This window comes from Desmodus rotundus, chromosome 10 (assembly GCF_022682495.2).
Source record: "Desmodus rotundus isolate HL8 chromosome 10, HLdesRot8A.1, whole genome shotgun sequence".
NCBI lineage: Eukaryota > Metazoa > Chordata > Mammalia > Chiroptera > Phyllostomidae > Desmodus > Desmodus rotundus.
In genome coordinates, this window is record NC_071396.1 from 102,689,514 (window position 1) to 102,701,983 (window position 12,470).

Sequence of the window (12,470 nt, forward strand, 5' to 3'; positions counted from 1 at the left end):
AGCCCGGCTGCTGGTCTCCGCCCCTCCCACTGGGCTGGATGAATGTTTCTTCTTTATCTCCTTGGTTGTTGGACTTCCATGCGGTTCGATTTTCTGTCAGTTCTGGTTGTTTTTTGTTCTTAAATTGTTGTTGTCCTTCTTTTGGTTGTGCGAGGAGATGCAGTGTGTCTACCTACGCCTCCATCTTGGCCCTATTATTTTCTTTTTAGAGAGAGGGGGAGGGAGGGAGAAAGAGAGGCAGGGAAACATCGATACGAGAAACATCAGTTGGTTCCCTCTCCTATGTGCCTGACTGGGGGCTGAACCTGCAACCTAAGTGTGTGTCCTGACTGGGAATCAAACCAGCGACCTTTTGCTTTGTGGGATGGTACCCAAGCAACTGAGCCACACCGGCGAGGGGGAATTATTTCTTTAAGAAGGGCTTCAATGGCCAGGTAGTGCTAGAAAATAGTGATAAATAATAGTCCCCAAAGAGAATAGCAGACCTTGTATTACTGCCACTATTTTATGGAAAGTGTGTCTAATACTGTAAGGTGGTCAGTAGACTTTGATTTGTTTTTCTTCAGGATTATTATAATTTAGAGTTCAGTGATTTCCGATAAAGAAAATGTTCGTTTCTCCATTTCAGTGGGGGAGCTGATGTGTTTTCACTGTTGGATTGACCTTGCCTGCGTTTCGGAGACAGAGCCCTGGCCAGGTTGAGGCATGTCTGGGATTAAGTTGGCGTCCATGCTTAAGTAACGCCTGAGCCTTTCTCACTGTCTTTCTCCGGGTGGAAATGGGGAAACAGCTCTGTGACACTGTTTTTTGTTTTTTGCTTTTTAATTGCAAAGCATAAGTATGAGTAAGGGGTGAATAGGTTTTTCTTAAAGTTTTCTTTGACTCGCTAACTTTTGACTTTTGCCAACAAAGATGACATAGCTTTCTGTGATTTTAAGAGGCTTTAGTAGGAAAGGAAATGTTTTGTCTGTGTCATTGGAGGGACTAAAGTGATCATGTGACACGCCAGAGTTCTTTCAATTTCCTTTCCAGTAAACAGGCCTAGCTTTTTCCCCGAGATACTGGATGTCTGGGTAAAAGGACATTCTGCGTGAAGCGCAAATGCTCCTAGTAAATGACAGGGTATTGAAATGGGTACAGCCTCAAATGAGGAGACTGGCAGTGCCTTTGAAGGAAGATGTATTTTACAGTGAATAAATGAAATGAAAGACATTGTTACAATAACGAAAGCTAATTCTGTTTGGAAATCAAGCTGTTGAGGCCAAAAGAAGCTCCGATTTTGATATTTTTATGTTATCTTTTAAGAGAGAAGGCAGATTTAGTTTTGTACTGTTTTGCAGCAAAAGAATCTATTTTTAAGAGAGTGGTACTTAGAAATTAGGGGAAAATGAAGAAACCTTGCAAACATAAACATTTCTCTTTGTACTTCATATAACAGCAATGAAGTGAGAGTTAAAACATTTTTTTCCCCGAGTGGAAACTTTGTTCTCATCTTCCCGAAAGTGGGAAGGTAATGGGTACTAGGACAATGTGATTGTGGGTATGAAAAACATTTCTAGAAACCAAAAAAGAAGTGTGAAGTTACGGAGAGTGGCATTTGTTACATTAATTACACAACCCTGAGAGGCGAGGCCACCCACACCATGTGATCTTGGGAGAGTGACTGATCTTGGGAGAGTGGCTGCTGTTGACAGGCCCCTGCACTCAGTGTTTTATGCTCATCGTGCATTTTCCACCTGGAGTTAGGATTCCACCAGGTGAACTCAGAGGGCTGACTCACGGCTTTCTAAACCACTGCTAATTCCCTCTTACCTCGAGGGGTGTCTCACTGGTCCACCCTCTTCCCTCAAGAGAAAGCGTAAGGAGATACAGAGACAGCAGGGTGTGTGGCTGGATGACTACAGAGAAGGAGTTGCTTCTGAATCAGGAATGTCTTCTCAACCCCTTGGGGAGTTTGCGGGCTGGTATTTCCTCAGCCTTAACTCTGCTTCACTTGGGCAGGTAGGAAAAGATACGGGCAGGGTGACTCAGGATTTACTAGCTGCTCTGGGGCACCTGTGCGTGGACAGGTCAGGTAGGTCCCCACTGTGTAAATAGGAGAAGGAGATACTAAGAATCGTGCATTAATCTTCAGGTATTCAAAAGAATACCTGCCAGTTACACTGCTGATCTGAACTGCCAATCATTGAAGGTTTCATTTGGCGACCTTTTAGCATTTCCTGTGGCTGTGTCTTGGACCTGCCACAGATGAGTGTTTGAATTGTCTCATGATCTTTTTGCTCCTGAACTGATGGCCCTCTGGGACAAATGATGTGAAACTGGATGATGTCATTTGCACGAAGGGAGGGCAGATGACACATCCCATGTAGCTGTAAAGAAAGGATGGAGGCACTTAGGAGGAGCCCAAGTCCACTGTGACTTCCAGAGCCCAGGTCCAAGCTGTGGCATTAAGAAAAAATCACCTTTACCCTGGCCAGTGTCGCTCAGTTGGTTGGAGTGTTGTCCCATGGACTGAATGGTCGCAGGTTCGATTCCCGGTCAGGGCGCATATCATATTGAGGTTTGGTACCCAGTCAGGGCGCATATGGAAAGGCAGCCAATCAATGTTTCTCTCTTGCATTGATGTTTCTCTGTCTCCCTTTCTTTCTCTCTAAAAGCAATGAAAAAAAAATGTCCTCAGATGAAGATAAAAAGGGAAAACAGCCCACCTTCAACTCTGGTGGTGGGGGCTGGGGAGAGGCTCTTGATTCTGTGTCCTGCATACTCTGAAATCAGGAATGTCCCCACTTGGATCACGTCACCGTGGTTGGTGAAGACAGGCCACAGGGATGCTTTGCTGACCGTGGTTTTGTTCTGAGCGTTCGATTTAGAACCGCAATGTGATGCTTACAAGTGAAAGTGGTGACATTCGAGGATTATTCCTAAGTGGGCGGGCCCTAAAGTAGACATATTATCTGACAGATGGAGTTTTCATTCCCCATATTTTGCAGATTAAATGTGCAACTTCATTTTAAAAAGAAAACCCTGCCCTGACTGGTATAGCTCAGTGGATTGAGTGCCAGCCTACGAAACCAAAGGGTCACCAATTTGATTCCCAGTCAGGGCACATGCATGGGTTGTGGGACAGATCCCCAGTAGGGGGTGCTCAAGAGGCAACCACACATTGATATTTCTTTCCCTCTCTTTTCTCCTTCCCTCCCCTTCTCTCTAAAAATAAGTAAATAAAATCTATAAAAAAAAATCCTCACAAACTTCTGCTCTTGATAGACTCTTCTCCAGGTGTTTTCACATCGACATGAGCTTAGAAGAAGTGTTGTCTAGTTTTCTCTGCTCCTTTTGTCTTGGCTGTGGTTCGATGCTGGGGATACACTCTTCCCTGTCTGGTTGTAGCCACCCGTCTGAGAGAAGAGTGGCCGCGGGGGGGGGGGGGGGGGGGTTCTCTAAGTGAAGTAAACCCTTCAGAGAAAAGTACATGGGCTTCTTTAGGTCTGTGTTAACTGAGATATGTTCATGGAAGGTGATTCCCCCCCCCCCCCCCCAGCTCCTATTGAACCATGAGCGTTTATTTCCACCTTCAACAGTAGTTATTCCCAATCGAATTCTTAGAAGTGTTTGGACACGCCCCAGAGTGAGTGAGTGTGCTGAGGGTGTCCCAGCAGCTGCTGATGGATTTGTGGTCTGAGTTCTCATGGGTGTGTGGTCACCCGAGTGAAAGTTCAACCTTGACCTTGGTGTCAGTACTTGCCTCAGGAATGTGTGATCTCTGACAGATTGTACCAGAAAATAAATTATTAAATCCATCAGCAAAATGTGGAAGACGACTTCTTAGTGATTTAAAGCAGAAGTAACAGGAAAATTGAAGAAGAAAGAGGTTAAGAATATGTGTCTACAAACCAGTTACGCTAATTTTTCCATTGAAAGTCGCCAAAAATCACCTGTAACCCTACCTTCCTCCCTTCTGACACAGATTGTTGCCTCTTGTTCTTCCCTTTCCTATTTTTCATCTTCTTCTCTTTCCTTCTCTTCCCGTCTGCTTGCCTCCCTCCCTGCAGTAAGCAAGGAAAGAACTGACCCAAAGAGATTCCTTTACTTCCTAGGGTCTCAGAGCTGGCTCTAGCCCATTCCTCTGTTAGAGGTCCGGCATTCTGGCCCCTGACCTGTGGCCTGTTAGTTGTGTGGCGTCGAAGGTGTGCGGGTGAGTGCTGATGGGCGAGTAGGTTAGAGGAGACGGGTGCACACATCCTGGCGCATACCAGGGTCTAACAGGAGCGTACGATGGCGTGCTCCAGGGCTTCAGGGAGGACCGACTTCTCTCTTACAGTGGAAGTTTGATCTGCACCCCCCATCACGCATCCTCTGCAGGTGGGGGCAAGGGTACCCTTTCAAGGCCCCCAGCATTTCGTGTATTTATATATCCTTTATCTTTAATAGCGACTGTCTTATTTTTCTAAAATGGTCCTACCATGCAAGGCTTTGTGGGCATGAATGCTCTCCATCCATCCATATCTAGCTCAGGGGTGAAAGAGAGGGCCTTCCCTCTCCCGGGCTCTGCAGTGCTGCGGCCCCGGTTGTTGCACACGGAGATTAATTTCATGGCGGGGTCTTGCTCTGCCGCCACAGCCATTGCACAACTGTGTTGGATGTGTGGTAATGAGGAAGTAGTTCTGTGTCACCTTGACCACTAAAACTGCCGAACTGGGGTGGGACAAGGAAGGCAATATTACACCTTTCTGCCAGGATGCTGTTTTTTTCCCCTAACATAATAGATAAAATTACGATTAAGTAAAAACTGATGGAAGCTCCTCAGGGAGTTTTTAAAAAAATCCCAGGTGGAACTTAATTAACAGTAGCTGTGCCGTGGTGGGTTGGGATGCTTTATTTCTTTTATGGGTAAATGGTTACTGTGATTGTTTTTTTCTTTAAAAAATATTTTATTTATTTTAGAGAGGGGAAGGGAGGGAGGAAGAGAAAGAAACATAGATGTGTGGTTGCCTCTCAGGCGCCCCCTACTGGGGACCTGGCCGGCAACCTAGGCATGTGCTGTAGACTGGGAGTCTTTGGTTCGCAGGCCAGCACTCCAACCACTGAGCCACACCAGCCAGGGCTGTAATTGTTGTTGGTTTTTTTTTTTTTTTTTTTTTGTAATATATTTCTTTTAACTTGATATCCTGAATCTGATGCGACTATCATAGTGATGATTTTGCCAGTGGAAATAAATGCTGTCAAGATAAAAATGTGCTTGGGAGTAGCTTGTTGTGAACAGTGTGATGAATCCAGTCATAAACGGCAGTTTCTAGATGTTACACCAAAACCTGTCTTTCTTAAACGAACAGCTTTGCTCGGTATCTTCTCGTTGGAGAGGTGCCACGCCGATCATGCTCTGTACGGCACTTTGGAGGAATTCCTCTGAAGCTACAACTCTCAAGGTCTTACATATATATTTCTGGATGTTTGTTCGATTCCATTCCGAATCCCGTAGTTACAATAATTGTGCACTTAGGGACTTGCTCCTCTTGGGAATCATCGCTGTATTAGTGCAAGTCGTAAGAGGGATGTTTGTCTCGTCATTACAAAGTGCCACTTGCTGATGCAATTATTTCTATTTGTTTAACAGGGTATCTGAACAAATTCATGACCATGGGGGATATGAAGACCCCAGACTTTGACGACCTCCTGGCAGCATTTGACATCCCAGATATGGTCGACCCGAAAGCCGCGATCGAATCAGGACACGACGAGCAGGAAAGCCACATCAAGCAGAACACTCACGGAGAAGACGACTCCCACACACCCTCCTCTTCCGACGTCGGCGTCAGTGTTATCGTGAAGAACGTTCGAAACATCGATTCCTCCGAGGGCGCCGAGAAAGATGGCCACACTCCCACCGGCAACGGCTTACATAATGGGTTTCTCACGGCGTCCTCTCTTGACAGTTACAGTAAAGATGGGTCGAAGTCCTTGAAAGGAGACGTGCCTACCTCAGAGGTGACTTTAAAAGACTCAGCTTTCAGCCAGTTTAGCCCCATCTCAAGTGCTGAAGAGTTTGACGATGACGAGAAGATAGAGGTGGACGACCCCCCGGACAAAGAGGACATGCGCTCCGGTTTCAGGTCGAACGTGTTGACGGGGTCCGTCCCCCAGCAGCGGGACTACGATAAAATGAAGGCGCTCGGAGGGGAAAGCTTAAGCAAAACTGGAATCTCTACTTCAGGCAATGTAGATAAAAACAAAGTTGTCAAGAGAGAAACAGAAACAAATTCTATAAATCTGAGTGTTTATGAACCTTTTAAAGTCAGAAAAGTGGAGGATAAATTGAAGGAAAACTCTGAAAAGGTGCTTGAAAATAGGGTCCATGACGGGAAACTGGGCTCCGAGAAGAATGACATCTCCCTTGGCGGCATGGCCCCGTCAAGGTCAAAGCCATCCTCCAAGCTTTCTTCCTGTATAGCTGCCATTGCAGCTCTTAGTGCTAAAAAGGCTGCCTCCGACTCCTGTAAAGACCCAGTGACCAATTCAGGGGATTCCTCTCCGTTACCAAAAGAAGTAAACGATAGCCCTAGAGCCATTGAAAAGTCTCCTGAATCCCAGAGTCTCATTGACGGGACGAAGAAGGTGTCCCTGAAGCAGCCAGATAGCCCCAGGAGCATTTCAAGTGAAAACAGCAGCAAGGGATCACCATCGTCCCCTGCAGGATCGACACCAGCAATTCCCAAAGTCCGCATCAAAACTATTAAAACGTCGTCTGGGGAAATAAAGAGAACAGTGACAAGGGTCTTGCCAGAAGTCGATCTCGACTCTGGAAAAAAGCCTTCAGAGCAGACGGGGCCCGTGGTGGCGTCGGTGACATCACTTCTGTCATCTCCCACCTCCGCGGCTGTCCTTTCCTCTCCCCCCAGAGCACCTCTGCAGTCTGCCATGGTCACCAACGCAGTTGCCCCTGCAGAGCTGACCCCCAAACAGGTCACTATTAAGCCTGTGGCAACTGCCTTCCTCCCAGTGTCCGCCGTGAAGACGGCGGGCTCTCAAGTCATCAATTTGAAGCTCGCTAACAACACGACGGTCAAAGCCACGGTCATATCTGCTGCGTCTGTTCAGAGCGCCAGCAGCGCCATCATCAAAGCTGCCAATGCCATCCAGCAGCAAACCGTCGTGGTGCCGGCATCCAGCCTGGCCAATGCCAAACTCGTGCCAAAGACTGTGCACCTCGCCAACCTTAACCTTCTGCCTCAGGGCGCCCAGGCCACCTCTGAGCTCCGCCAAGTGCTCACCAAACCTCAGCAGCAAATCAAGCAGGCAATAATCAATGCAGCAGCCTCACAGCCACCCAAAAAGGTGTCTCGAGTCCAGGTGGTGTCCTCCCTGCAGAGCTCTGTGGTGGAAGCTTTCAACAAGGTGCTGAGCAGTGTCAACCCCGTCCCAGTTTACATCCCCAACCTCAGTCCCCCTGCTAACGCAGGCATCACGTTACCGACCCGCGGGTACAAGTGCTTGGAGTGTGGCGACTCCTTTGCTCTTGAAAAGAGTCTGACTCAACACTACGACCGCCGCAGCGTGCGCATCGAAGTAACGTGTAACCACTGTACAAAGAACCTCGTTTTTTACAACAAGTGCAGCCTCCTTTCCCATGCCCGCGGGCACAAGGAGAAGGGGGTTGTGATGCAGTGCTCCCACCTGATTTTAAAGCCTGTCCCAGCAGATCAAATGATTGTTTCTCCGTCAAGCAATACTTCTGCTTCATCTTCCGCGCTGCCGAGCTCCGTGGGGGCTGGCACACACACTGTCACCAAAATTCAGTCTGGTATAACTGGGACCGTCATATCAGCTCCTTCCAGCACACCCATCATTCCAGCTATGCCTCTAGACGAAGACCCATCCAAGCTCTGCAGGCATAGTCTGAAATGTTTGGAGTGCAATGAAGTTTTCCAGGACGAGACGTCGCTGGCCACGCATTTCCAGCAGGCTGCAGATACGAGTGGACAAGTAGAGTATCATTTACATTTTGGTGTTTCGGTGATGAATCTGTAGACATGAGTGCTCTATACGATGCCCTTGCTTTTATGGGTGGGAGCTCAGTTAACCGGAAGGGGGGGTGGGGGGGTGTGGCCGTATGTGTATGCATACACGAGGGAGGAAGGATTGTTTTTGTAGAACAGAACAGTGTGGAAATACACATCGTACTTTAAAAGAATTTTCGGGGTAGCTGATTCTTCTAGACGGATAGGACCTCTATGTACGAGTTGAGTTACGGCACCTGAGACTTAGGGTGGTAAGTCACGGGCTTCTTAAGTGTTGGATCATTGGAATAAACGTAGGGAATCTGAGATCCAGCCAATTTCATTGTCGTCCCGCTGACTTAAGGGTTCCAGTCGGGCTACGTACATAACCAATGTTCCTTAATTATTAGGGACAGTTTTGGTATTTAAAAAATTCCTGTTTTTACTTACAATTACTCTTTTTTATAGTTAAACATACCTAACTCATACCCATTTTATGGTTTGCCTGCTTGGTCCTGAATTATATTGAATAATACACTTTAGTACAGTGCTTTTCAGCTACAGGTGGAAAACCTACCTGCATTAAATAGGATACCTCTGCGTGTGTTGGCAGCCACATTGTTACTGTGTTAGTGAAGTGTAGGTTGATGTTGGTGAAATACATTTCACAACAGGCATCAGTCAGCTTTTTATCCCTGTCGTTACCTCTCTCCAAGAGGCCAGTTTTTGGCTAATAGATAAATGTGTTTTACAAATACATGATACCTGTCATCTGAAGTAGCTGGACATGTTGAATGAAACATATTTGAGCTTAGAGAGATCATATGATTTATTCTCCAAACCAGAAAACTTATGAAATTGGAAGGGGCCACTGGTTTGGGCTAATGTACTTGGACTCGAACTTCTGTTCAAGAAGACCGAACGGTAAACCGATTTTTCTTTTATTTGACTCCAGTATCCCCGTGATAGTTCCCCTGGAGCAACAACTAAGTTCTTTGCAGAATTTTGAATTTGGGGAATAGAAGATCAAGCGTACCTCAATAACTTTTTTCTCTTGGGTTTTCAGTTTAGCGGAAATGGAAGCGATAAGGAGTTTTGAAAGCATTGTTACAGTATTAGATGCTAAATGTTTCATTGGCTTTGATTGTAAAATACTCAAAAACGATTCAAGTAGCCAACAAGTTCAGGAAGGCAGTGATTATGTTGCCCTTCTAGTGTGTCCTGTGACAGCGATTGGGCTCCGTATGGGTGTACCGTCTCATCTTGTCCCCACTTCCACAAAAGGGCAGTATTTCTTTCCACCTTAAAAGGAAGCAGGAAAAAAAAAACACCCGTGTCTTTAGTTCTATTTCTTTTGTTGCCTTGTTTCCCCATCTGCTGGTGTTCTGTATGTCCTGGTTTCGGCGGGCTCTCCCACCTGCTCCTAGCTCCTGTGTGCTGGTCAGTAGCTGGCATCTTGAGCTGCCTTCAGGTGTGTCTGCTCTGCATGGGGTCCCTCCTTCTCTGGCAAGGAGGAAGGACATGGGCAGGAAGGTGGGAATTTTCCTTTTCCCCATAATACCCTAGTTTCGGGTCTCTGTTAACTGTTTAGGCTCAGTAACCAACCTAGGGTCAAGCAGGAGTGAGTCTCTTCGTCAGGGAAGGAGGTTAGCATGGCTTCCTGTGTGTGGTTGCTCCTTTGCCTTGACTTTGCATTGCGCCAGGACATCTATATAGCGCAGCTCACCTGTCTCACCTGGAATACCAAGCAGTGAGTCAGGGCCAAACATACAATACCTCCAGGCCCAACTAAGCACGAAGCCAGACACTCATCCCCTATTCTGCTTCTCAGCTAAGCCTCAGAGAAGAGAATCTGTTGGGCGACCTCCAGCGGCTGCTATCCAGGTACCACCGGGCAGGCAACATAAACGCGCCCCATGGCACACTCTTCCTGTTCCCCGTTCCCCCTTCTCTCACTGAGATCCAGCCCAGAGCACCCCCTCCACAATTTCCCGTTCTTTTCACTCAGCCAGCGGGTTCTCGTGCAGACCCCAGCGGGCGGCCTGGCCTCTTGCTCGGCAGCCCGGCCTGCACCAGCTGTCTGGGGAAGGACTGTCCCCCGTCCAGCGTGCTGAATCACATTAACCCTGCCTCAGCCGCTTCCGTAGTGCAGGGGCTTGGCGGCACTCTGACTGTTGCTGGCCTAGCCTCCAAGGTGGTGAAAGCTGGGGTGGCCCTCGCCCACCCATGTCACCTGGTTTGGCATCAGGCACTGGTGGCAGTGGGAGATGGGCTGGAGACAGGAAGAAGAGTAGGGAGAAGAGAGAAAATTCTTCCTCTCAGCTTCTCCAGTTTGCCCGTCACAAGACTGTTGGCCAGTTCACAATTTGTGAACTTAAATTCAGTTGGGGGGAAAATCCACTTTAATAAACTGTTTCTTCTCTGAGTAAAGCACTCAAACACTCAGCGTCTCCTTTCTGAATTCAAAAGTTGAACGAATGGCACCCCAGGTACCAGTCTTCCCTGAGCACTTTCTTTCCTCTGTTGTTCCCGACATTCCTATATTTAAAACTTCTGCTTCTCCTGTGACCTTCACCTTCTCGGAAACTCGCTGGTTCACTGAGAAAGAGTGGAGCATCTCTCATTTGGAACAGCTCTCTGTGGCTCACACCCGGTGGCCCTTCCTAGAATGGGCCCCAGTGCCGTGTAAGCCCTGTGCCTGCAGCTCCCACTTCTCGTCCGGCTTTCCGGAGGGTTCCCCGGGGCAGGGCTCCCCAGGCCTGCACAGCAGCCTTGGTTTGAGAACCGCGCACACAGACTCCTGAACTGGCCCCACTGCCTCTGGTGATCCTGAAGGTTGAAGTGCGTGACCTCAGGGCCCTAGCAAGCCTGGCTAGGCTTGCGCATTGCCTTCCAGCTTTTTTGACTGGGCTCAGAGGAAGGTGCACTGCCTGACCAGCAGCAGGGGTATAGTCCTCACTCCCTGCCTCCTGCCCTGTGTCTGCCTACAGTTACCCTGATGATTTTAAAGTCTCACCCGATAGTGCTGAAGGGTCATGTGTCGATGTTCTGGGTCTCCCTTCTCAAGTCATTCCATTTTTAAAATTAAACCTCTTATTTTGAGATCATTTTAGTTTCATCGTAAGAAATAATATAGACAGATCCTATATACCTTTTATCCACTTCCTCCGATGGTAACTTCTTGAAAAACATGGACTAATATTATAACCAGGAGGTTGACAGTGATGTGGTTGATACACAGTATTCCATAACCACAGAGAACTCTCATAGTGTCTTTTTAGAGCCACCCAGCCCCTTCTTAAGCCATGCCAACCCCTGATCTATTCTCCATTTCTAATTTTGTCACTGGAGGAATGCTATATAATTGGACCCTTGCCATTTATTTAGAACCTTTCGGGATTGGCTTTTTTCACTCCCGTCGTCCCCGGGTTGTTGCATGTATCAGGTTCTTTGGTTTCCTTGCTGAATAGTGATTCCGTTCTGTGGTTGTACCCACACGGTGTTCAGCCATTAAGTCCTTGAAGGACGGATGGCTGCATTGTTTCCAGTTTGCGGCTGTTACGCACCCAGGTGCTGTAAACATTTGTGTACAGGCTTTCCTGTGAATGCAGGTTTTCGCTTCTCTGGGGTAAATGCCCCGGTGTGCAGTGGCTGGGTCGTCCGGTAATGCATATTTATATTAAAAAAAAAACTTTTCCGGAGTGGTGGTCCCATTTTCTATCCAGCGAGCGATGCGTGAGTCGTCTGGTGTCTCTGCCTCTTTGTCGGCCTTTGGTGGTGTTTTTTTTTTTTTAGTTGTTCCAACAGGTGTGTAGTAATAGTGCATCGTGGTTTTAGTTCGTGGTTCCCTGATTGCTAATGATTTCCAGCATCTTTCTGTGTGTTTATTTGCCATCCCTACGTCCTTTTGGTGACATGTCTCTTCACATCTTTTGCCTTTTCTGATTAGATTTTCCCCACTGATGAGTTTTAAGAATTGTTGATACATTTTAGATACTCGTCCTTTGTTGGGCATGAGGTTGTCAGTCTTTGTTTCCCCCTAGTCCTGGCTTTTTTTTTTTGTTGTTGTTGTTGTTGTTGTTTTTAACTTTTTAAAAGGTCTTTGGTAGAGCAAAAGTTTTAATTTTGCTGGCATCCAATTCATCAATTTTTTCTTTCATAGATCGTGCTTTTGTTATCTCTTAAGAACTCTGTTCTAGATCCTGAAATTTTTTCTCCTATGTTTTTTTCCTAAAAGTTTTGTAGTTTTTAAAAAAATTATTTATTGATTTTAGTGGGGGTGATGAGAGAGAGAGAGAAATACCGATTTTATGTGTTCCAGTTATTGATGCATTCATTTGTTGCTTCCTGTATGTGCCCTGACTGGGGATCGAACCTGCAGCCAAGGTGTCTCAGGACAGCACTCCAACCAATGGAGCTACCCAGCCAGGGCCGTAGTTTTCTGTCTTACGTTTAAGCCTGTGATCCATTTGGGGT

General features: G+C 47.0%; 1 protein-coding gene across 8 annotated transcripts in view; it reads left to right on the forward strand.

Annotated features, from left to right (window-relative positions):
• ZNF532 (zinc finger protein 532) overlaps nucleotides 1-12,470 on the forward strand; it is a 95,645-nt gene that overhangs the window by 39,909 nt on the left and 43,266 nt on the right. For 6 of the 8 annotated variants that reach the window (XM_053912623.1, XM_053912626.1, XM_053912624.2 and 3 more), the window contains one exon: nucleotides 5,615-7,980. In XM_053912623.1, coding sequence (XP_053768598.1) covers nucleotides 5,632-7,980 — 2,349 coding nt within the window. In that variant the 5' untranslated portion in view covers nucleotides 5,615-5,631. Of the gene's footprint in view, nucleotides 1-1,061; nucleotides 1,190-5,614; nucleotides 7,981-12,470 lie in introns of those variants that run through there. The other 2 variants (XM_045187738.2, XM_045187742.2) reach the window with 1 other exon arrangement.